The sequence below is a fragment of the Orcinus orca genome, chromosome 5, assembly GCF_937001465.1.
Source record: "Orcinus orca chromosome 5, mOrcOrc1.1, whole genome shotgun sequence".
Lineage (NCBI taxonomy): Eukaryota > Metazoa > Chordata > Mammalia > Artiodactyla > Delphinidae > Orcinus > Orcinus orca.
The window spans coordinates 33,584,054-33,609,490 of record NC_064563.1 but is presented as its reverse complement, the minus strand read 5'-3'; the positions used below and the strand labels follow the sequence as shown (position 1 = coordinate 33,609,490).

General features: G+C 47.7%; 1 protein-coding gene across 1 annotated transcript in view; it reads left to right on the top strand.

The window, feature by feature from the left end:
• EPHB1 (EPH receptor B1) overlaps window positions 1-25,437 on the top strand; it is a 432,780-nt gene that overhangs the window by 295,008 nt on the left and 112,335 nt on the right. The window contains exon 5 of the mRNA XM_033404128.2: window positions 21,375-21,710. Coding sequence (XP_033260019.2) covers window positions 21,375-21,710 — 336 coding nt within the window. The remainder of the gene's footprint in view (window positions 1-21,374; window positions 21,711-25,437) is intronic.

Below are 25,437 nucleotides of genomic sequence, written 5' to 3'. Positions count from 1 at the left end.
AGTTACCAAAGGGCCACTTACAGCAGGGGGCAGGGGGAGACGTCAAGGGGAAGGTGCAGCCCCACCCGCCAGAGGGGTTGCAGAGGTTGTAGGCTGGGGAGCTGAGACCCTGAAGGTTTTCTGAGCTTCAGCTGAGGAAGTTGCAGCTTTCCTCCTCCTGCTGTCTCCCTGGGCCACTGCACAAGAGGCCCTGAGGCCCCCTGGGGAGTCCTGGCACCCCAAACAGCCCCAACTTTGAGTGGGTCCTAGGAAAGCGTATTGAATCATCGATTTGCACGTAGCACTGAGAAGGTAGGCTTGGCACTTCACAGACAAAAGTTTGAATCCTGACTCTGTCTCTTACCATCTCCGTGACCTTGAGCTAATGTCTTAACTTTTTTACATTCTGTCATTTTCTTCTCATGACCTCATAATAATGTATGCCTTTCTGGTTGTTATGAGGATTAAGCAAAATCATATTATGGAGTCTTTGGCGCAGTGCCTGGTGCATAGTAAACTCTCAGTCAGTGGTAGAACTTGCTTTGGTTATATCCCTGGAAAGTGTGAAGATTGCAGCAGATATGGAAGCTTCCAGCATGATAGGAGATCTAAATATAAAAGTGACGTCCTTAGGGAGAGTACAGGTTTGACGCCAGCCCCACGTGTCACAGCAGAATCCATCGTGTGGCTCAGATCACAGTCACTATTCACCTTAGCCTGGAGATCCTGATGAAAACCAGCCAGAAGGTGACAGCCACTGGGAGCTGACGGGCTGTGGGGGGGGGAGGTGCAGATAGAGCATCAGAGAACTGCAGACACTGCTGAGCCCTCTCCTCCACGACTGAGATGTGCTGAGAAGCTGGGCAGGAGTGGCCACTGAGGAGGTGGGCTCTCAGTTCTCAGGGAGCAGGGGCTCAGTGACTCCTCAGGCTTAGACCCGCTACTTTCACAGGAGGGTCTGATGGCCCTGGAAGCGTGACGGGCGGGACATCAGGAGAGAAGTGGCAGCCAGGAACATATGAGGAAGTGCATGACAATGTGAAACCAAGCACTGAAATGCATGTCTTCAGTTTTAAGTAATTTCTATTTACGGGGGGAAGAAATGGAAAGGAGGAATTTATGAAGCAGGTGAAAATAGATAATTATGCCTTATAAAATTGCTGTCTGTGAAAAACTATGCAAAAGGACTGGTGTAAAAATAATTACCTTGTTATGTTTCCGACCACAGAAACCCTTTTTTCTGCATCCACATGGGAGAAACTTTGACGGATCACAGAGACAAGCTAGTGCTTGTCTTGTTTCTTTATTTCTTCTTCAAATACAATGGGTTTCCCTCTGCAGTTTTGATTATAGAGGTGGAGTGAAAAGGGGCTCCAGAGATCATTGTCTTGTCCCCTGGCCCCGCCTGCCATCCCCTCCCATGGGGGGCACATTGGCGGCCAGCCCTCCAGGGTCCCCCAGAGACCACCCCTGACCTCCCTGCTGATTCAGAGAAGTGGCTGGGAAGCTAAGTAGCAAGGCAGGCACTTTGGGTGTGGATCCCAAAGGTGTGTGACCTGGGGCATGGGACTGCCTCTGTGAGCAGGGGCTTCTCATCAGCAGAATTGGGCATGATGGAACTCAAATTAGGAGGTCGTGGGAATTAAATGACAGGATGTCAGGCAAGCCCCAGGATGGAAACTCAGGCCTGTCTGCTTCCAATGCCACGACCTCATACACAGTTAGAGCTACAGTTTGGTAGCTCTTAGGAGCATGTTGTAGATGGTCATGGCAGGGATAGGGATTTGCTGTTACTCTCACTCTTGAATCTGCACCTCCCACAGAGAAGGATAAGAATCCAAACTTCCCTCCCCCATCTCTGCCTACTCCCGTTTCTCTCTTTTAAGCTCATGTTTCATCCTTTATGGGGCTGGCAGCTGTTTCCCTCATTCATCCCAATTGCCCCAGGGCAGCAGGGTGGTCCCTATGATTCAGGGAACACACTCCTTGGATGGACTGCCCAGGAGTGTGGCACTGCCCAGAACCTGGTCTTTGCAGGCAGGGTGGGTGGAATGGAGAAGAGGGCCCAGAAGATGGAAAGAACCTTGGGATGACAGAGAAAGAAGGGAGTCCTCTGCAGCCAGGTCTCATGGCCTTCGTGGTGTTGTGAAAAGTCTGTAAGGACATCAGATCATAACCTCCTCCTGCCAGTCCTGGGTCCTGATGGCTTATGCTTGACAAGTTGGCCAGTGATGGTTTCCTTTGCAGCAGTGGTTTTTAGATGCAGTGCTTGGACGAACAGCCTCAGTGTCACCAGGGAACTTGGTGGGAATACAAATTCTCAGCCCCTCTCTAGACCTCCTGGATGATGTACTCTGGGGATGGGGAGTGGGGAGGGGAGGGGGCAGAGATCTGAGTTTTAACAAAACCTCCAGTTGATTCTGAAGCTCGCTAAATTTGAGAACGTTGCTTTAGAATTAGGTCATATTTCTCTGTCCTTTGCCTTATGACTCCTGGGGAGAAAGGCCATTGAGTGAATTCCTGCAGACTGGAACCACAGGTCTGCCCCTCCCCGTCAATGTCTTGTGTAGCAGGCTGGAGAGACAGAGAGAGAGAGAGGGAGAGAGAGAGAGAGAGAGAGAGAGAGAGAGAGAGAGAGAGAGGCTATGAATACATGCCTGAGGACGAAGAGAAGAGGTGTATGTTGTGATGTGAGTGTGTGTCTGTGTTTGAGTGTTTCAGGGAGGCTCTCACTAGTTCTCAGAACCACCCATCTTCTCTGGCCCAGTTTCCATTTCATTCTCAGTCTTGGGTGGTGGGAGCAGTGGTGGGAGAGAGAGTGGAGACCATAGAGCACGACCTGGCTGGAGTGGGCTCAGGGAGAGCTGGGGGGGAAACTAAAGCAGAAACAAAGTGACTGGTGGGGACCGTTGTCCTGAGCTCAGATGGAGGATCAGGTGAGCAGGGTGATGGGTGATGGGCCTCACCCCTCAGGTGACCTCTGGGGGCCACTGCTTCAGGGAGGGGCCCTTCAGTCCAGTAGGGCAGGAAGGTTCCCCCAAGGCGACAAACACTCCACAGGACACAGGAATCCAGTGTTATAAATTGAGGACTGTTTGCTCGTTAGTCCACATGCCTTCACATTAGGGATGATTTTAAATACTTTTCAAAACCCAGCCTTTTCAAAAGCACTTACCTCCTCATCTAGGAGTTGCAACCTATTAAAAGAGGGCTGCTTTAGTCAAGGTTAGTTTCACTCATTCATTGCTGATCAGGGTTTTAGTAATATGTCCACCATGTGCCCCTTTCTATAGGCAAAGGTGCTGCTTGATTTTACCCTGGTTTGTGATCCACACTGAGTATAAAAATACATCATTTGTGTTTTTGAGGGGGAGGTAATCTGTGTGTTCCTTGAGATGAGATTCCAACAGGGGTCACAGATAAGCAAGAGTCATAGGGTAAGCTGCTTCTCGGAGCGCCTGGATCTGGGTAGTGTATACATGTAGATGCAGAATTGAGGGAGTGTGACAGCAATCTGAAAGCTATTTAGAACTGTCAGTGCTGTTTCAAGAAGGGTCAGCACTACCTGTGTACATGGACTTTCACACTCCTATCATCTACAATTTCTTTTCACAGTTGGTGGACCCAAGTGGGTATAACTCTTAGGAGGCATCCTATAGCTCTAAGTTTTAAGCTCATAGCCGGGCACAGGCTCCGCTGTTTCTGCTTCAGCGTTTCCTCTTAAGAGCATTTCATCTAATGGGCATTTGGAGTCACAGATTATTAACACTCTGAGCAGCCTTCTAGGCCCTGCCACCCAAACCCCTCCCGAGTGCCAGCCTTGTCTCTCCAACAACCCTGAGAGGTAGTCATTCCATTTTTAGTTTTCTGAATATTTGTGGTGACGGACAGCTGATATATTTTGCAGGGCAGCTCCACTCCACTGTTAGGCACCCATCACCCATCACTGTAAGAGAGATTTTCTGGACCTTGGATCAGGCACTGCCTTCCTCCCAGCCTCACCACTGGTCCACCTTTGAGGACCAGAGTCCTGCAGGTGGAACCAGTGGTTCCAGTGCTTACGAAGAATTTCCTTATCCTTCCTTAATCACCTACTGTAGGCAAAGCATTGGTTAAGTTATCTACTCCCCCACACGTATGATCTCCTGAACCCCAGTGTCCTGGCAGCCTTTTCTGAATCTCACATTTATCAATACAACTCTTAAAACATGGCAGCCAGATTGAAACATATGACCCTCGCTCCCGAAAATCCAGTGGAAACTTGGTGGATTTTCTCCTGTGACTGGGATACCGGTGATTGTCCACTTTGGTTGCAGCCTCTCGCATCGTGGGCTCCGACCATACTTTTTGACCACTGAACATTCAAAGTTTTTGTTTGTCCCTATAGGAAATGCTGCCCATTTGGGTCTCCCCTTTTCTGCACTTACACATGTAACTTCAGACATTTTGCCTTGTGGATTTGGGCACCATGCTCTTTCAAGTGTAGACCATTTTGAAAACTGATTTCAATGGACAAGTATTAACACAATTGTTAGGAGTGTGCGCTCTGGTGTCTGGGTTCAAACACTGCTCTGACGTTTGCCAGCTGTGTGATGAGGGGCAAGTGACAGGGCTATGTGCCTCTACTTTCTCATTCAAAAAGTGGGTATAGTATTAGTGTCTGCCTCACTGTGTCGTCAAGGGTATAAATGGAGTAATGCTATTTAGAACAGTGTTTGGCATTGTTCAAACAGGAAGCATTCAATGAAAGTAAGATATTTTATTTTACTACTATTATTGGAGTTGCTTACCCTACTTTTGTGCTATTTTCAAAGCAGCTAAAATCCAAGCGCTGGAATTAACATTTTGCTAACATTTCTTCCTTCAGTACACAAGTATCTGTGTACTTTTTTCAGTTTCCATTCTTAAAACCTAGGTATACTCTTTATATTATTTTTCTCTAAAGGCTCATACATTTTAAAAAGAAACAGTGTCATGTGGCCATATTTAGAGACCCGTGCTGGTTTTTGTCATTGTTTCCTCGAGGCTCACCATGCACTGATTTAACTATGAAGTTTCAGAAGTAGGAGGGGATTGAGGTAAAATTTATTTATTTAATCTACTTTCTTCTCTATTTTGAAAATCGGAACAAAACTGTCTACCCCATGGCTCTAGGACCCTCTGTTGTCCTGAATGTTCCTTGCTGGCCTTCAGGCAATGGCTCTGATGTCTAATTTGCAGGCTCTGATCCCAGGTGGGCTGGTCTCGGAGGGATGCTGGAATTTGATGGCAGCTGTAGCTCAGGGTCCTTAAATCTTCTCTGCTCCAATTCTCCTCCTCAAAGGAGGAGACGGTCGGAGGCAGGTGGCTGTGCAACCTCTGTGTTCTGCCAGCATCTTACCTCATCCCCAGGAAAGGAGATGCACGCTCTGAATATTCTATTCAGATCTATTCAGGTGCAGGGCTTTCTCTGTCCACTGGACTGGAAGCTGTCGACATGCTGATCTGATTTTTTATCCCCTCTGTGGCCTTACGTGGTAGGTGCCCAACATAGCCAGGTGGTAAGAGCCCTGCTCTTGGGATCAGGTAGACCAGACTGGACTCTTGGCTCCTTTGCCATGGTTACTTAACCTCTCTGAACCTCTGTTCTTTTCCATAAAATGAGGATATTGTTTATTATTGTGCCAAGTTGTGATGATGTGTATACCTAACTCAGTGTCAGACGTATGGTAAGGGCTCAAAAATTGTCTTTGTTTTGGTTGTTATGAATAAGGTTTGAGTCAAATCTGAATTGCACGGTCCAAAATAAGAACAGAAAAAAAAGTGTGGGGAAAATGGGCATTTTAGGGCAGTTGCTTCTGGAGAGTCATCCTAGGTTGGCGGGAATCTTACACCATCACCCCTATCTCCACCCTATCACGATGTGATCACAGATCTGTGTGTTATGTGTGCAGACCACCTTGGTCCCCAGCTCCTCATAGGTGGTCCCCAGCTGTGACTAAGGTCCTGGTTCCCCAAGTCCGCCTTCTTCCATCCATGTAACCCAGAATCAGATCCTGATCCAGTTCTGACACCAGAGGCCAAGCCCAAGTCCCATGGGGAGGGGGTCAGGTCTGGGACTCCCTCCTAGACCTCCAACCAGTTTCTTCTTTGCAATCACCTTTCAAAGTCACCACTGCCAATCAGTCCTGGAACCGATATGGACCCACTGCACCCCTCTGTTACTGATCATTGACCCTGTCCAGGGAACGAGTTCAGAACCTACCCTCAAACTATATTACACTGGGTGGAATCACTGGCTCCACCCCTGTTTTCATTCTCTGGACCTCCAGCTGCCATATTGGAAACGTGGCACTAGCCAACCCTTTCCCAGACCAGGACTGTGATCTTCTGTATGCCCCAGTTGGCTAAAACATGTGAATGCAGCAAGGCAGTTAGAGCCAGAGACCCACAGATGTCCCTGATGGCTTCACTTGGGTGTGACAAAGACCAAGAGCCCCAGGTATCTTTGACTCTCATCAGAGATTTAGAAGGAAGCCACTTTCAACTTAGTCTAAGGGTAGATTCTGAACACCGTCCAAGAGAGTGAAGCCCCCTGAGTGATTAGTGATCTACTCCCAACTGGAAGTGTACAAAGAGGTACTGGTGATGCCTTCTGAATTGTGCGGGAGGTTGGGTGAAGTGGAAAGAAATGAGTCTCATAGTCAGTGTTGGGCATGTCCATGCTGTCTGAATTATGTGTGGCATCGGACCAGGACAATAGCATTTTATTTTATTTATTTATTTATTTATTTTTCCGGTACGCGGGGCTCTCGCTGCTGTGGCCTCTCCTGTTGCAGAGCACAGGCTCCAGACGCGCAGGCTCAGTGGCCATGGCTCACGGGCCCAGCCGCTCCACGGCATGTGTGTTCTTCCCAGACCGGGGCACGAACCCGTGTCCCCTGCATCGGCAGGCGGACTCTCAACCACTGCGCCACCAGGGAAGCCCCAGGACAATAGCATTTTAGAGTAATTTATTTTGAAACTCTGTGTTGGTCTTCTGAGAAACTTTCCACACAATTGACTGTAAAGTGTCCAGCTGGAGCCAGACAACTGAGAACTGTTATGACAGGGGGTTGGCTGTGGGCTTAAAGTCTCAACTCCCCAATGGGTAAAAGATCACGGATGACTTTGCAGAGAGAGAGCAGGCTGCAGTCTGAAGTCAACTGTGGAAGGACCAGGATTCCCTCCAGCTTGTGCCAGAGACCACCTCTGCCCCACTCAATCAAGGTGCTCTGACCCTGAAACCACATTAAGAAGGGGGGCTTGTCTCAGGGGTTGATGGGTAGAGGGCCAGAAGCCACTTGGACACAGAGGTGGCTCTGTCCTCCCTCCCCATTCTGTAGAGAGAAGGTTGGCGTAATGGTAGTCTTGGTGTGTGTCTTCCTACCCGCCTCTCGTGACTGAGGGCTTAGACTTGCCAAGAGATGCCCAAGGTGGCCTTTTGAGCAGCCCCTCTGGGGCTCATCTCACAAGCTCTGTTCATCTTGGAAATGGCAATAAAGGAAGCTCCACATTGCAGTGTGAAGTGAGGCCAGCATGACAGCTGTGCAGTGAGATGCGCCTTGGTGCAGGCTGTCTCTGTTGGTGGGTGATTGGGGGCCGGGGGGGCAGGTGGGCCATGGAAAGCCATGGTCACCACCAAGCCCTAACAGTGCTCAGTGAGCAGAGATGGAGAGCAACTCTGTTACTCCAGAGAGGGTGCTGTTTGCTGGCCAGCACAGGGGAACTTGCTTATGAGGTGAGAATTCACTCTCCCTGTGAGCAAAGGGCAGGCTTTGTGCCAGTGCCTGTCAACTGTGGAAGGACAAGGGCTTCCTGGTCCTTCCAGGGCTGTAGGCAGCTCTGATGAGGTTAGCCATGCCCGTACCTGTACCCCCAGCATGGGGAAGGCTGTGCACCACCACGGCCTAGGGCAGAGGCCTCTTCCGAGTGAACCCCAAGTGCTGTGTGCCTGGTGCTCCCCGATACAGCCCACAACCAACTGGAACAGGAACATAAGCGCCTAACATAATAGCTGATGTTGATTAAGCCCCTGACATGGAGTTTCTCAGTTAACCTCACAGAATATAAGATAGCTACCTCTGTTATTCCTAATTTATAGATGAGAGAACTGAGGCCCGGCAGGGCTAGTACCCTAGCTCACACATTCGAGAGTGTCAGGGCCCGATTTCTGCCCAGAACTGATGGGTTCAGGGCTCCCTACCCGCAGTGCTGGACTGTATCCCTCAGGAAGGAGTACGGTTGCCTCTGAGCTGGCCCGACAGCACAGTAATGCTGATGTCTGCTTGAGACAGTGAAGGATTGCATTTCATTGGTCAAGATTCCTCATGTGATCTCTGTGGAAGTGGTTGGGAAATGTGTCTTCAGTGAGACTGGGGAAGAGAGGAGAGTTGGTGTGGTGGTGGAGGGGAGATGGCAGAGGGGGGAGCAGGGGGATGGGGGCAGGGAGGGGAAGAGCAACCTCTGCTGTGTTATACAGTTCCCCATAGGTGGGCATTTGGGCCAACACAGTGTTTCACTAATACGAACAATACTGCCATGAAAACGCTCAGACATACCTTGGGGGCACATAAGCCTGTATTTGTGGAGGAAATTCACCTAGAAATAGAATTGCTGGGTTACTGGGCACATACACTCAGAAAGCCAATCAATACCACCAAAGTGCTTCCCCAGAAGACTCGACCAAGTGACACGCCTACCAGTGGTGTACATCTTGCTTCCCCACTGGCAGGCCCAGCTGGATGTTATCAAGACTTCTGGCTTTTGCCCATTTGACTGACCTCATTTGACTGGTATTTCCCTCATTATAAATTAGTGTTTTTCATATATTGACCAATTTATTTTGTCTTCTGGGAATTGACTGTTCATAACATTTGCCCTTTTTCTATTTTTAAAAATTGATTTCTAGATGCCTATTCATTATATGTGACATCTTGCCCCCCAGCCCTGTACTTATTTTTAACTCTATTTATAAGTGTATTTGTTGGCATTATCGAGGTTTTTAATTTTTGAGCTCATACCTGACCATCTTTCTCTTTCTGGTTTCGAGGATTTGTGTCTTGACTTTTTGCCTGGGTTTTGTATATGTCCTCCCCACTCTAAGGTATAAAAACACTCTCATATTTTATTTTAAATCTTTATATAGAGTTTATTTTTAGCCCCTTCCTCCATCTAAAATTTATTTTTGTGTAAGATGTGATATTGGTATTCTTATTTCTCTTATTAAAAATAACATCCCGGGGCTTCCCTGGTGGCGCAGTAGTTAAGAATCTGCCTGCCAATGCAGGGGACATGGGTTTGAGCCCTGGTCTGGGAAGATCCCACACGCCATGGAGTAACTAAGCCCATGCGCCACAACTACTGACCCCGCGTGCGTCAACTACTGAAGCCTGTGTGCCTAGGGCCCGTGTTCCGCAACAAGAGAAGCCACCGCAATGAGAAGCCTGCACACAACGAAGAGTAGCCCCCACTCACCACAACTAGAGAAAGTCCACACACAGCAATGAAGACCCAGCGCAGCCAAAAATAAATAAATAAATATATTAAAAAATTAACATCCTGTGAGCTCCATCTGAATTGTCCAAAATGTTAGTGAGATATCTCTTTTATTACCTACTAAGTGACTGTACAGACTTATCTTTATTCTTTCCCATTGATTGTTTAGTCTTTACTGGCACCAGTTCTAAGCTGTTCTAAAGATAGTAGCTTTATTGTATGTTTCAATAACTGTAAACCAAGTCTGTACATATTATTCATTGTCAAAATATCTTGCCAATTCTGAAACATTTTTATCTTCAAGATGAGCTTTGAAATCAGCTTGGCACAGCTCATTAATCAATCCTACTACATTGGGATTGGGATAGCATTGACTAGAGAGATTACTTTGGAGATGACTATCATATTTATGATGTGCACCTCTTCATCCAGGAGCATGTGTTCAAGTCTTCTTTTGTGACCTTAAGTAAAGTTTTATAGTTGTCTCCATACAAGTGTTACGCAGGTCTGGTGAGATTTAATTCTACCTATTTTATGGGTTTTGTGGTATTGAGAATAGGTAACTTTTTTCATTGTATTTTCAAAGAGGTTATGATTATTGTTAGCAGATGACTTCCTGGTGGTGGGAGTAGTGAGCTTCCCATCACTGGAGGAATCAAACAGAGGCTGGCCAACCAGGTAGGGACTGTAGAGGGCATTCACCACCAGGGACACACTCTGACCTCCAAGGTTCCTTCCCGTGCCAAGAATGAGTGTGTCTATGAAGTGTCAGAATCAGGACTTGCTTTTGATGACCCAAACCTTTCTGGGAGGTATACCTGCCTTTTCAATTTCTCTTTTTGTTCCCTTAACCTTAAATTGTTATCTTTGGATTCTGGGCCTTTTCTGTACACCTGGAAAAAGACAGTACAAGTCTCTTTTAGAACCACATACAGCAGTGCTGGGAGACTCTTCTGTGTATTCCCAGGGAAAATTAAATGAATAATCCATGACTATGTAACCCATAGTCTCTTCCCAGCTGTTTTCTTGATGCCATTCTGTTATACAGCCTCTAAAAAAGATGGAGAATTATGACAACTGGAAAAATTCTGCCACACGGTGAGGGGCGTTTTGTCATTTGTGAAGAACTGTGGAGATGCAGGAGTCCTTTATGGGCACCACACTCTCTCTGTGGATGGTGGAAAGAGGACTGCTTATCCTGCAGTAGCCTTGAGGCCTTATCCCAGCTACCACCCCTGCATGCTGTAGGGGCTTCTCCAGTCTGGCCCAGATGGTTATTTTCTTTTAAAAACTACCTTGGAAGATCCTTGCCCTTCTCTCTTTAGTACCTAGTATCTGAGAGTTCAGAGTAGGCTGTGTGCCGAGAGGAGTTCAGAGGAGTTGAGATGCTTTACCTGCAAAGCTTCCATCAAGTGTGTGACCCTCATCCTTGACAGGCCTTGGCCCAGTGACTGCCAACTGTACCTCAAGACACATAGGATCAGTTTCCTTGTTCTAGATTTCTTTCCTGATCTCAGTCTCCACACTGGCACCAGCCTGGGGGAAATTACCAAGCTCTGGGTTGAGTCAGGACATGCTAAATCAAATGAGTTGTTTGGGGTGATTCAGCGTTTGAGTTTGCATCAAGTAAGAATGATATTCCAAAACAAGTTGCTCTGTGGGAGACCCTGCCCAAGAACGGTCTATCCTTCTGTTGTGCCAAAGACTGAAGTGTGTCCCAAAGTCCTTTGACTTCAAGAAGAATCTGACTGGCTTATACTGTTGCCTCTGGTGGCAGCAAACACCTTAGAGCCTGCCTGGCAGGTTGTGACCTAGTGTATGGATCTTTCAGCAGGATGATCTATGGGGATTCTTTCTCTCAGGGACTACCTGAATCCCGCAGAGAAAGAATCCCAGTCTGGGGTGGGAGCCCTGTGTAGAAGCCTGGTAGATCCCATAGAGAAGATCTGCCTGGGGCCTCAAAAGCCTTAGGCAGGAAGATGTCGTCAGAGGGCCTTCAGGTCAAATGTTCTGGACAGTGTCTTTTATTCACTGTACAGGTGTGCACGTGGTCATTCTTTCTCTGCTGGAAGGTGCATGGATGGGCAGGGATTCCTGGGTAACTATACTGAATAGTCTTTAATGCATGTGGATCATACTAAGATACACTAAGGCTTCAACGTATATTCTGCCATTTGATTCTCCCATAAGTAGGAAGAAGGCAGAGACCCTGCATGTCCCTGCAGCATGGTGCCTGGCCTGCTCAGGGCCCGGGGATGCGTCTCCACCAGTCTTGTCAGTCAGTGGCTTGTGTGACAGCTGTGCAGGTGCCCACCTCCCCTGCAGACTTTGAGCTCCTCAGGGTAGACGCCAGGGAATTTTTCATACCATAATCTTACATACGGGGCTTAGCACACTGTAGGGTCTCAGCAACACAGATGGATTGATCAGTCAAGAATCCATGAAAGATTAGGCTCAGAGAGCATGAGTGACCTGCCTAAAGTCACAAAACTGGCACTCAGCCCGATTTTCTTTGTGAGTCCAGTGGATATTTCACCACTTCTGAAAGCCCTGGAGGCCACATTTCAGGGCCAGGAAGGAGGTCTTGATGGGCAGGTCTTTAAGAGGACATGACCTCTAGCTTTCCTTGACTTGATGTGTCCCCAAGGAATCTGCAGGGGGTGTCATGTCCAAGCTCCCCTCTCTCTGGCTTCACTTTGGGCCACAAATAGAAGATTCCACCTTCTATCCCTCCCTCACACAGACAGTGACGCAAGATGGCTGTCAGCCATTCCTGCTGAGATACACTGCCTCTTGGGGTGCAGGGCCCTCAGCCATCCTCCAAGGGCTCCTGCAGCCCTGGGGAAACCTACATGCTCAGGCTTTGGCTTAGGCCAGGTAGAGGGGCTGTCTCTTTTCCCACAAAGTGAAACTCACCCCCTTCTCTCCCAGGCAATTAGCTCCATAGAAGCAGGAGAAACAAGAATTATTTTCTACAAACATTGGTGTTTGGTGAAATGTGTAACACTGGGTTCTTTGATGCTCCTGAAATCCCTCTCAGCGGGGTCTCTCCTTGTTTTGACTAGTCATTTCTTCTTATTACTAACTGTTATGATTAGGAGAATTGCCTGAGTACAAGACCAGTGTTTCCAAGACCCTAAAGAGCAACAGACTCAGACGTGCTCAGCAAGGCCCTGGAACCACGGTTGCCCTGTTTCTATAGGGAAACTACTGAAACGGTTCAGGAACAAGAGCTTCCTGCCTCCACAAGGGACCTACCCCCTACCCCCCAGCACCTGGCTACATTTGCATCACACTTGCACCTTGCACCCTTAGGTGCCTCCACCCTAGGGGGAAGAGTTATTAAGAGTGCACTTTGGAACCATTCAAGCCTGTACTCAAGTCTTGATTCCAGCATTCACCCACCACATGATTTAGGCAAGTTATTTAATGGCTCTGAGCTACAGTTTCCTTATATGTAAAATGGGGATAATAGTTCCTACACCATGGGATGTTGGGAAAATGAGATTTCATTAAGTTATGTAACAAAATGCCTATGATAGTACTTTGCATAGAGGGTTTGTTGTTAAAATGAAATTCACAATTCCATCTAGATCTCCACTGAAAAGGAAACCACAGCCATCTCTCTGATCTTTTAGATGATCTTTGTAGAAATCTATTCTAGGCAAACTACCAAAATTACTCACTCACTCAGTGGCATGAAGCAAACGAGTTCCACCCAGTCAAAGCCTTGTCCTCCTGACATCCATGCAGATGGCACAGGTGTCTACCCCCAGGAAGACTATGTCCCTGGGGTTCATTTTAAACTGGTTCAAAAGGTGACATAAAGTTGTCTCTGGGAACATTGAGATCTGAGGGCAGTTAGGAAAAGTAAAGCAACATGACTGCTCCAGGTTTCAATGTCCTCTCCTCCTCTCTCCAGGGGGGGACAGCCTACATTTTGAGAGGCGTAACCGGCGTACCTGAGCTTACAAAGGGACAGACATGACTCAGTTTTCCGGTCCTGTGCCTCAGGCCCCCAGCACAGCTCCTTCTTTGGAAAAGACACCTCAGGACTTCAGACACTACCATTTTCACATTGAGCAAAACAGTGTTCTAATTGTCTGGTGCTCATCCCTCACAAATTATAGATAATCCTTGATCAGTTTTTCCCAAAGATCCCAAGCCCCTCCAAGCTTCCACTAGTGAATGGAGGGTACCTCAGCGGTCTGTTCATTTGATGCCACTGCTTTCCACCAGGTCCCTGATAACTTACTCTTGGTTTCCTGATATGGCAAGTATACACCCCACCCCCTTAATGACAAAACTTTACAACCCCTGCTGTCGAACACCCTTGTTATTGTGGTGTTATTGGTGCCTGACAGAGAACCTTTGGGAACTGCCCACTGCCATCCAGGGAACCCCAGTGAAAGTGGGGGTGCTCAGGCTCATATGCTCCTCTCCAAGGTGCTGAACCTGCATGACACACCACGTCACAAACCTTTCCACTAGCATAGCGGTCACTCTTGTCGAATCTCTCCCAGGAAGTCTACAGCAAGTGAAGGAATGGTGGAAGAGGAATTGGTGTCTCAGGAGGGAAAGAGAAATGGAGAGAGAGACAGAGAGAGAGAGAGAGAGAGAGAGAGAGCTGAACTTAGTCTGAAGAGTGTCAAAGCTACACGTGGCAGCCAGAGAGAATAAAGAGACGTTCTTTGTTTTGACATTGTTTTCAATAAACAAGTTACCAAAGAAGGAACCACAGCTGAACATGAAGTTGACCTCATGTTTATTTGGTAACTCTACGCCTTTCTGACATTCACAAACTTTCCCCTTTTTGGCTTATGTTACCCTCCAACCCATCCTGCTTTCAGCCCTGTATGCTGTATTGAGGGCAAAGGTGTAACCACCAGCCTGACTTAGTTTCCTGCATACTTTGCCTATATATAAAACCTCTTCAGACCTTCATAGCCCCCATTTCCATGTCTGCCTCTTCTCCCTGATTCCTATCTATTTCTCTATAAAATCTCAAAGACCTTTATTCTTCCCTAGGAAGACTTCCAATCACTCAGACATGGTTCCTTAAAGTAGCTATGTCACAGTGAGCAGTGAGTAAAGAGATGTCCTGATAGTACTATCACTTTTGATAACCAGTCCTGGACCACTCCTCACATGTCTTCCTTGCCCCTCACAACACACTTTTTTTTGCCATCCCTATCCCTGATATTATTTTCTGATCTCCCTTTCTCTCCCTTCTTAATCCTCAGCCCACATTAAAATATGCAAACCACATATTTCCAAACTAAAATCTTGACTCTTCTCAGCCATGAGAACACTGTTTCTGCATTCAAGAGTCTTGAGTATCAAATGTCCTTTTTGGCTCATTCACAAATCCTATCTCAACCCTTTCTCCTAAAGGAAGATTGCATAGAGAACACAGTTTGCTGTAGGAGTATAAAGGTGGGGTTTCCCTGCCAGGAGGAAGGAGAATAAGCAAGACCGGATACTGGTCAAAGCCAGACAGCCTCTCAGAAGGCCAGAAAGCAGATGTATAGATGTACACAGAGGTTCTGAGCCCAGGAGGTAAAAAGAGCTGGAACCATTCTGGAGACACAGCCCTATACTCAAGACTAGGGCTCTACCTAGGATGTGCTTGCAAGGGTTAGGTGTCCCAGAGGGTATAGACTAGAGCGGAAAGCCTTCAGGGTGTTTCTCCCCAAGTACAACTCCAATCTTGTAGGCAGGATGCCCAGACACCATCTCTAAAAATTTTTTTCTTCATTGATCTTATCATTCCTCAAACATCCGTTTGTAACTCTTTGTGTCTGTATCACTTTGCTTTGACACTTAACTGTATGTGCCCACAATTCCCAGTACTCTGTAGGTAAGGGTTCTTGCCTCATTAATAAACATATGGGTTCCTCTTACCTTCATGGATGTCAGCATAGGTCTGGGCATCAGGGTTTCTGCTCAAGGAACAAGTGGCTGAATTAGATTAATCTTAGTTCAACGAGTGGGTCAACCAGATCATCCAATAATGACAATACTAATAATAATAGCAGCTGACATTAACTGAGTTTTTCTGGGTACCAACCATATAGCTAAACTCCTTGGACTTACTATCTCATTAAATCCTCAAAACTACCATTTTTCAGATGAGAAAATTAAGGCTTAGAAGTTCACATCCCTAAGTTTTGCCAACAAGAGAATATTTTTTTAACTTTGTTGCTGTGAACACTTAGGAGGTTCGTTGGTTGGTTTCAGAGACCTCTCAGAGTCTCTGGAAACAAGTATATGTTCAAGTACATGTTCATTTTTCTCAGGAAAATCTTTGTTGCTCTCATCAGATTCTTCAATGGGTCATGCACACAAAAGGGATGGCCTCATCTGTGGCCTTATGCAGAGCAGTTCAATTCCAGCCTGCACGAGGAGCCTCCCAGGAGAGCATTGCCTCGCTGTGATTGTCACCCTCACCTGCTCCCCATGGGGAGGGGTACAAGGACACAGACCCTGGCAGCAGCAATGCACAGTTAGCTGGACACTGCCTGCTCTATACCTCGGACCAGCCAGAAATTCACATCTAAATTCTCAAACCAGGATGTTGGCTTTATTAAGATTCCTAATAAAGAAATTGGCTTCTGGGGCTTCCCTGTCTTCAGCAGATTTTCCCTTTGATTACTCAAGAGTGCTCTTATTTCCAGCTTTATGCCTACAAATAAACTCAACTACTCTCTCCCACCCACCCTGTCTCTCGATTCTTTAAAAGAAAATCATCTGGCCCAAAGCACATTAAGAAGCAGGAGATTCTATCTCAATGTGACAACACTTGGGCTAGCCCTATGGCTCTAGAAGGATCATTTCTGCTTAACTCTTTGAAGTCCCAATGCCATCCATGCTCCATGCAGTCTGAGCCAACCTCTCAGGCACATCCTGGAAGACCCTGGAGACCCATCCCTACAACCCAGAATCCACCCTGTTCCTTCCACCCAGACAGAGGATCACAGCTCAGCAGTTTTCCCATCCTTTAAAAGGACTGAGTTTTCCTAGCCCTTTCATCAGGAAGCTTTCATCAGTAGTAACCGTGGCAACAGATCAGAGAGGCTTCAAAAAGCCTGTCTGTATGTAATTAAGAAAAACGAGGACACGGACGAGAGAGCAGGGAGTTTAGACAAGGAGACCCTGGCTCTGAGCCCTGCCAGTGTACTTCCCGAGGGCTTCTGAGGACAGAGAAAGCAGATTTTCTTCTCCCTCTGGCCTCCTTCTCCACTCCCCCTTTAAAGTTTTGGTTTGCTGGTCTCAATTGGCCTCCTTCCTGAGGATGTTGCTGGGGACCCCAGTGCTGGCCAAATACTCTCTGCAGGGGGAGGGCCCCAAACCCAGGGGATGCAGCCTAGATGGGTAGGAAATGGCCCTAGCACTTCCTCTAGGGAGATTTATTTGGAGGCCAGATCTGCTCTCTGGTTAGACTCTTTGTTCAGGCACAGGAGAGACTAGGCTGCCTACTTGCAGGAATGCATCCTTGTCATCAGGACAATGGAGCACAAACTTGAGGACAATCATTGTTTTAGCTGCCCAGACACTGGGCCTGGCTTGCCTGGCCTGGAAGAAGCCTCGTGGGAAAAGGGACAGGAGCAAGCATTGTGGGGAGGCAATCTGAGCCTGGGGATGGCTTTATTTCCTGACACTTATTCTCATCTGGAACCATCTCCTTTATCTCTGTGTTTCCTTTTTTCCTGTCAGTTTTCCCTCTCCATGTAAGCTCCATGGGAGTAGGAGCTTGTCTGGCTTGCTTTTTCCTATTTCCCAAGTGCCCGGAACAATGCAAGAGTATTTATTAAAAGAGTGAGTGAGTGAACAAATGAATAATGAATTGGGTTCTAGCCATCGTTTGTGGCCCAGACTTGGGTCACTTCCACAAGTATGTGCTGGGAGCCCAGGCACCGTGCAGGTTCTCCGAGCTCTCTGAGTCTGCTCTCCAGGGAAGGCTCTTAATGTCTGTTCCTGCTCCTTGGAAGGAAAGGATTCAGATTTATGCAGCCTTGGACTCGGCAACCACGGCTCCCACAGAGCCCTGTTCATGCCCCACAGATGCATTTGCTCTGGAGTGCAGCCATGAATGAGGGGTGGTTGCTTCATATGAAGCCTGTTTTTAAATAAACTTGAAAAATTCTTCTTGGAAACCCACTGCTTTTCTTCTTGAGTGGGAAGCAAATGAACAGACATGGAGAAAGTATTGACCAGGGTTGTTCTCCCCCAGCTGCCATGGGCACCAATGGATCAGGGACGGGGCAGCTCCTTACCTGCCACTTTATCTCACCAAAGCCTCTACCATTCAGGGGCACAAGCGGGGTCCTCCCTGCTGCTGCTGCTGCATCCTCTCTCGGCCCCACCACAGGGCATCATGTCTCATGCTGGAGAGGGGTGCACACGTGTGACCTGAAGCCTTGCACACTGCGTAGAGGTTGAAGACTGGTGGAATGGGGCCTCTCCCAGGCAAAATGCTGAGCGTAAGAATCATGGAGACTAACCAGCCACCAGCCCCTGCTCACCAGGAGGCCACAGCATGGTGAGGACATATAAGAAGAGCCCATCACAGTGCAATGGTGGATTCTGAGTTAGGCATCCAGAAATGGGCTTATGGAAGCCCAGCGTGGAGATGCATGACTCCTGGTGGAATGTGCTGGATCTGGAGGGTGAGCAGGAGTTCTTCAAGTAGATAGGAGGAAAAGAATTCCAGACAGAGGAGAAAGCACAGTGCAAAGGCTTGGCGGAAGTAAAGAGAGCTTAGTGTGCACAGGACATCACAGGAATCTTCCTGTTCGTTACAATATGAGGGTTAAGGTCCAAGGGGCCAGAGATGAGATCAAAAACAGCAAGACCACATGGGGACCTGAAGGACTTGGAAAGGAGGCTGAACTTTTGAATAATTGGGGTTTGAGTAGAAAACAGTATGATCCCATGTACGTTTGGAACTTACACCCTGGCAGGAGAGAATGGATAGGAGAGATGGAAAGTGATGTTAAAGAATTGTTAGGAGTCTTTGCAATAGGGCAGGAAAATTGACGAGGCCCATCACTGTGAGGCAGTGGAGCTATAGAGGAAGGGAAAGATCAGAGGAAAAGAGATAAGCGGACAGACTGTGTGTTGGGCTCCCACATGTGGTGACCACACAGGGAGTTGTCAGGAAGGTAAGGACTGAATTGTGTTCCCTGGATTTTTCAAGTAGGGGCCCCCCTGCCAAAAAAGGCAGGCATGGTGGTGGGGTGGGAGAGCAACCAGGCTGCAGCTGGCTGAGCAGGGAGAGAGGGAGGCCCAAAAGGGTGACTCCGCTTTGGGAAAGATTGGCTGGAGAGTAGATAGAGGACATGTAATATAGAGAAAGAAACGCCAGGTGACCATATTTTGGTTTTAAAATGGCAATGACTGGGCTTCCCTGGTGGCACAGTGGTTGAGAGTCTGCCTGCCAGTGCAGGGGACGTGGGTTTGTGCCCCGGTCTGGGAAGATCCCACATGCCGCGGAGTGGCTGGGCCCGTGAGCCATGGCTGCTGGGCCTGCGCGTCCGGAGCCTGTGCTCTGCAACGGGAGAGGCCACAACAGTGAGAGGCCAGCGTACCACAAAAAAAAAAAAAAAAAAAAAAAAAATGGCAATGACTTATTCACATTTAAGGGGATAAGGTGGAGTTAGGGGAGAGGGTGAAGTTGAAGTTCAAGGGAGAGAGGAGGTAACTGAAGTGGGGAGGTCTCCAAAGGGTGGCAAGGGTGAGTGGTCACTCTCCCTGTCGGTACCTGTCTCTGCTCCTCCGCCCAAGGCTGCTTTCTGAGTGATAGCCTCAAGATATCCTAAGGATGCAGCAAGATAACATGGTTAAAGGATTTACCCCATGCCTGGCATAGAGCACGCGCTTGGTGAACGTAATTATTATGATCATGAGAAACAGTGGCCTGTGGCTGAAGCTAGGCTGTCTGCTGTAACAATGAGACAGGCAGGGATGCCACTGACCACTGGGAGCTTGTGGTCTGAGTGTCATCGGTGCAAGCAAACAGACATGTCTAAGACAGGCACCCGCCGATATGGCCATTTAGTGACTAGTGCAGTGTGAGATGAGGCTGGCCACGACCTGTAGAAGCCCACCTAGCGTGGTCCCAACTGCCCGCCCAGTACTAGTTGTGTGCTGATTCCCAAAGAGGTGGATGTTCATCCCTGGGCACATGGGTGGGGAATTCTTGGACACTATTTGCAAGACTTTAGTAAAAATGCTTCATGAATCCTGCCCTGTCACAAGCATGCATGAAAGTCGTGCTTTAGCTCAGGCCTAATGGGCTTTATATAGTACAGTACTGATTTTCTTTCATGTTTTCATACAATCCGATTTAATATTTGCTTTCTGCTCTAGCTGCTTGCTGTTGACTGATTCAACACAGAATCCTTCCCTGATGCCCCCTGACCTTGTTGTTATTTCCTCATTCTGTGTGTTGGCATTTGATTCCTGTCTCCAGCATGAATTGCCCTACAAGTCTTCGTTCAGCTGGCGACAGTCACGTGCGTGAATTCTGAAAGCATTACTATCCAGAGCGGTGGCTCCAGCCGGCCCACCATTCGTGGCAGGGGCGGGGGGGCGTGCTTCCAGGAGGAATCCATTTCCATCAGGTGGATACTGAAGATAAGCAGAGCTCAGCCTGGGAGCCAGAGGCTGTGATCTGCTCTGTTCTTGGGCAGGAGATTCTCCAACTTAATCTCCAAATGCTCAGGACTGCGGCCGGCCATTAATTCGGCAGCATTTTTGCCCTCCTACTAGGGACCAGGCTTTCTAGAGTTTTGCAACAAGGCATTTCCGCCTTTGCCAGAGTGTGACCAGCAGCCATGGGCAGAACTTCCCAGAGGGAAGAGGCTGCCCTCCTTGAGTCCCTGTGAGCCAGGCTGATTTGTAGGAGAGGCAGTCTGTTCAAATGTCCTGTTGTCCGTTTATAGATTTGACTGCCAACTCTTGGAGTGTCATATCAGAGTAAGGCCAGCTCTTCCCTTAGTAGGAAAAGATAGTTTCACTAACAGGCAGCACAGGGCTATAGCTAAGAACGTGAGCTTTGGAATCAGGCAGATGTGGTGTCCATGCCAATTTTAGTTCTCATAGACCAAATGATCTATAGCCAGTCCCCATTCTCAGCATTAGTTTCCCTTTCAATAAAATTGAATTAATTATTGTACCTTCCCAATAGCGTTCTTGGGGTGGGGGGGCATGTTAAATGCATGCAAAGTAGCTAGCAGAGGGTCTGGGACAAACCCCTGTGTTCTTCTAGTGTCATGGAGTCAAAAATGGTGGCTGCGTGAATTTCCTGACTTCATGCACCAAAACTTGTGCAATGTGAATATTCACCTCTCCAGGTCTTCTGACAGCCCATCCTACAGAAAAACACTCCCAATGCCATGCACACGCCACATAGATCCCAGATTGTATGAGATTTTATGCAGGATGCCTGGATATGTTGGGTCTTATGAGGGGTCACTCCTATCCCTCAACCCTTGAGTTCTACACCAATTAAGAAAAGACAAGGAATCCAATAAGAGTCCAATATACATACATGTTATTGATACTAAAGTTGCCTGGAGGATGTAGCTTGGTCCTTCGAACAGAAGGGCTTGTACCCAAGTCCTCCATCCTCCTCTCCCTTGGCACACATGATTCAAAGAAGGAAAACCCCAGTGGGGATGACTAAAAGGGGAGTGGGAGACAGATTGTCATCTCTGTCATTTTTTCTCAGAATGGATTGAGGCATGGAGATTGGGGGCTGAGGGAGGAGAAGGGATGTGTGTATGTGATGAGAGTAGGAACACACCAAAGACAAATGGAGAGATGCTGGGGAAACTTCTATCCAACCTCACTGTCCTTTCGTTGTCTCCCTATAGGTGTGCCATCAGGTCCCCGCAATGTCATATCCATCGTCAATGAGACATCCATCATTTTGGAGTGGCACCCTCCTCGGGAGACGGGTGGGCGGGATGATGTCACCTACAACATCATCTGTAAGAAGTGCCGGGCAGACCGCCGGAGCTGCTCCCGCTGCGATGACAACGTAGAGTTCGTGCCCAGGCAGCTGGGCCTGACTGAGTGCCGTGTCTCCATCAGCAGCCTGTGGGCCCACACCCCCTACACCTTTGACATCCAGGCCGTCAATGGGGTCTCCAGCAAAAGTCCCTTCCCCCCCCAGCACGTCTCCGTCAACATCACCACAAACCAAGCTGGTAAGTCTGCAGGCATCTGTGCTCCTGTCTGTCTGTCTGCGGGGCTGGCTCTTTGCCACTTCTGTGCAGGAACAAAGCTTCGGCCACACATATCCCGTTTGTCTGCCCTCAGGCCTCCTCCCAGGAGTGAAAGTATTAGGCGATGGGCATTTGTGGCCATGGAGGAAAAGGCTGTAGTGTTTCACCTCTGAGAATGAACTGGATTCTGAGGGGTTTTCTTGTGCCCAGTTCAAAAGCAAAGATGTACATCCAAGCCAGAGTACGACCCAGTGCTCTGCAACCAGCTGGGGCTCAACGAATGTCCTTGGAAGGGTGGATGGACAGATGGATGGATGGGTAGGTGGGTGGATGGGCAGAAACACTGAACGATCTTGAGAACGCCAGTGTGGCTTTATTAGCCAGCCCGGCGAAAGAAACTTCCCAGAAATCATGTGATAGTCAGTGCTGCCTTCATAGATTATTTTTCAATTAAACCCATGTAATTCAGCAGTACGTTCTCCTTTACAACTTGGTCAGATGAATGCTAAACTGTTATAGAGACTTCAGATAGTTGGCAGTAGATCACTCCTGATGGCTGGTACATCCCTGTGGCATGCATAGCTCAGAACACATTTTCTTCTCTTCTCTTTATTTCTGTATCTTTTGCTCTTCTGACCTTTTCCTTTTATTACTTTTCACACCCCTTGCAATAATCCATTTCTTTTTATATCCATTTAACCAGTCCATTCATGCACTCACGCATTTGTTTATTTATTCACTCAATTATTGAGACAGTTATTCAGCATTTACTGTGTGCCAAGCTATGGATTAGACACTGTGAGGGATACAATGATACTCGGACACCATCGTTCCTCCCGTGAAACTCAATCACTGAAGAATTTCCAGGACATAGACACAAAGTACAGAGCTAAGTATTGTGTGCTGTAAACATGCAGTAAATACCAAAGGAGCTAGAGAGAAATGAGCAATCTCCCCCTTGAAGGGAAGGTGCAAGGCTGCAGAGGGGACATGAAGATCACGTCTACAGGCAACGATGGGGGTCGTGGGCAGTGGACCATGATCTTCCTTGGGATTATGGATTTTTCTCAATCAACAAATTCTAAAAGGACAGCTTGTTAGCGGAATAGCAGGACCCGAGCATTTCTTTTTGCTCCCTCTCCCTCCACATAGCCCCCAATTCTTGACCTCTTCTATTCTTCTCCATCTTTTCCTACTCCTCCTCTCCCCATCCCGAGACTCATTCTACCTCTTTTAACACCAGGCATCTTTGATGACAGATGATTCTTGGGTTTAAGCTGTCAGAACTGAGAAGAAAAAAAGGTGTCGTCGGAGAGCATGGCTATCCAGATGGCTGCGTTGTTGCTGTGAGCGTGTGTGTGTTCGTGTGTGCGTGTTTGTATGTATGCGTATGGTCACGTGTTTACATGCATACGTGTGTAGTGAGAAAATAAGAGTGAAAGTGTGGAAGCCTCCAGCTGGTGACCACAGCCCCAGTGCCATGGAGACAAAGGTTGTGACAGCCCGTCTTACTCAAAGAGAAGAGAACGGTAATTTCTGCATCATGATGAGCACATAACATGAGCAGCCTTTGTTAGCAGTATTTCCCTTGGAGAGTTTAAGGCAGAAAACTGGCTGAAATATTTTAGTGTCCCAGCTTCTGGGAATAATAATCCTTCCAGTCTGTCATGTTACGCTGGGCTTGGCTGTCTTTTCCCTCTCTCTAAGCATGTGTGAACAAACCTGCCACTTATATTGGTTTGCTTTGATTTCTGCCCCTCCCTTCCCTTCCCCTGCTATTCCCGAACCTGCCCATCTGCTTGTCTTGCCATCTGCACCTTCTCAGGCTGCCGTGGAGCTGAGGGACCAGGGCTTCTACAAGGGACCCTGTGTTACCAATATTCAAAATATTTATTTCTGTCCTTACCCGTTGGCCCCTCCAGGAGCATTTCTCATGCCCTTTGTTCGCCCTCTCATGGGCCCTTTATTCTTAACCTTCCCTGATTTTGTAGTCCCAGCCCCATTGTCACTGTCCAATCTATGATTTCTCTTTGGAAATTCTGGAATTTGGGTGTCAGAAAAGTTTACAATCAACAAGGTAAGGTTGCAAGTGCTTCTTGGTGGCATATGGTTATTATAAAATAAAGGTCAAGTTAACCAGTGGTTTCTCATCCGTGGGCTGTGGGGCTCTGAGGAGCACGGTGCTGTTTGGTGAGTCCACATGTGAATGCAAGTTACTTTCCACAAACAGATATTTGTTTAAAAAGATGAGAAATTTCAAAATAAACACTCGAGCCTGTACCTCTGCAAGAAGAGTTTAGAAACATGAATGGAAGCCCCAGATTTTATAAGGGATGAAAGAGAGACTAAATAACAGGCATCATAAAATCCCTAGTGACTCACTCAGATCCATTAAGAGACAAGGTGGATGAACCCCTGTATCACCAAGAAGTCATGATATGCCTGTCCCCTTTCCAGAGCAGCCCTGGGCTCTTCCACTCTGGGCAAGATCCAGGTCAGCCTTCCCCCTTGGACCTCCAGGTATGGTGCGACCCTTGTCAGTACCTGTGGCCACATTTGTCCTACTGTTTGGGTCATGAGTTTGTCCTACTGTTTGGGTCATGACGGCAGGTAAAGAAGTTGACCAAGAGCCGTCCTGGAATCAATCATTAAATCAACTGTTAAGTGTTTACTGCGTATATATTCCCTGCCTGGAACAGCCCAAACTGAAATGGTGGGGGGACTATTGAGTGGGTCCTGATTGAGTAATAGTTATTATTCATAGTTTGTGTCTCTTTTGAGTTGACAATTTTGGAATATACAGACTCATTTGATCTTCATAATTATCCTGTGACTCGTACATTATTGTTCCCATTTTTCCTATAAGGAAGCAGAGACTTGAGGGGCTTGGGAAATCTGGGATTAGAAGGAGGGTCAGCAGGGCATCCATTCTGTTTCCTGCCCTAAAAGGTGGGCAGTCCCTCTGGGCTCCCCATATCATAGCCTCCAAGCACAGAGGGGTTCTTCAGAGACAGCCAGTGCCATCCGGCTGAGTGGATGGCATCTCAGTGTTCAGGCTGATTACCCTTCCACAATTTTCTCTGTGACGCTGAGCCATGAAAGGCTTCCCCCTGCCTCTGGGTGAAAATGGGAGATAGGCGTGTGTTTGTTGAGGGGTACAAGTTGTTCCAAGGTGAATTGGATCCTGATGATGGATATCAGGGTCACATGAGAGAAGGGTTTGGACAAGTTGTCTGCCAAGGGTTTTGGGCTTGATCTGAATGTGAGACTCTATTTTGGGAGGCTGCTCACTGCTCTGGGCTGGTTCCTCCTTTGTTTAGGAGCTGTGGACAGCATCTGTGGCTGTGTGTGCCATTCTTACTGTCCAGTAGAGGCAGGATTGTCATGCTCTCCTTCCTTGGGGCTGCCCAGATGTGCCACGTTGGTGCTGCATCGTGTTGCTCTCATAAGCCCTGCCCAGCGGAGGCAGGCAGCTCATCTTAGCTGATTTAGCTACCCGACAAAAAGAGTCATGGTTGGTATCAGTCTATCAGAGAAAGTCACCAGTAGGCTTCTCTTTCTTTTTTTTTTTTTTTAACATCTTTATTGGAGTACAATTGCTTTACAATGTTGTGTTAGTTTCTGCTTTATAACAAAGTGTATCAGCTATATGTATACATATATCCCCATATCCCCTCCCTCTTGCATTTCCCTCCCACTCTCCCTATCC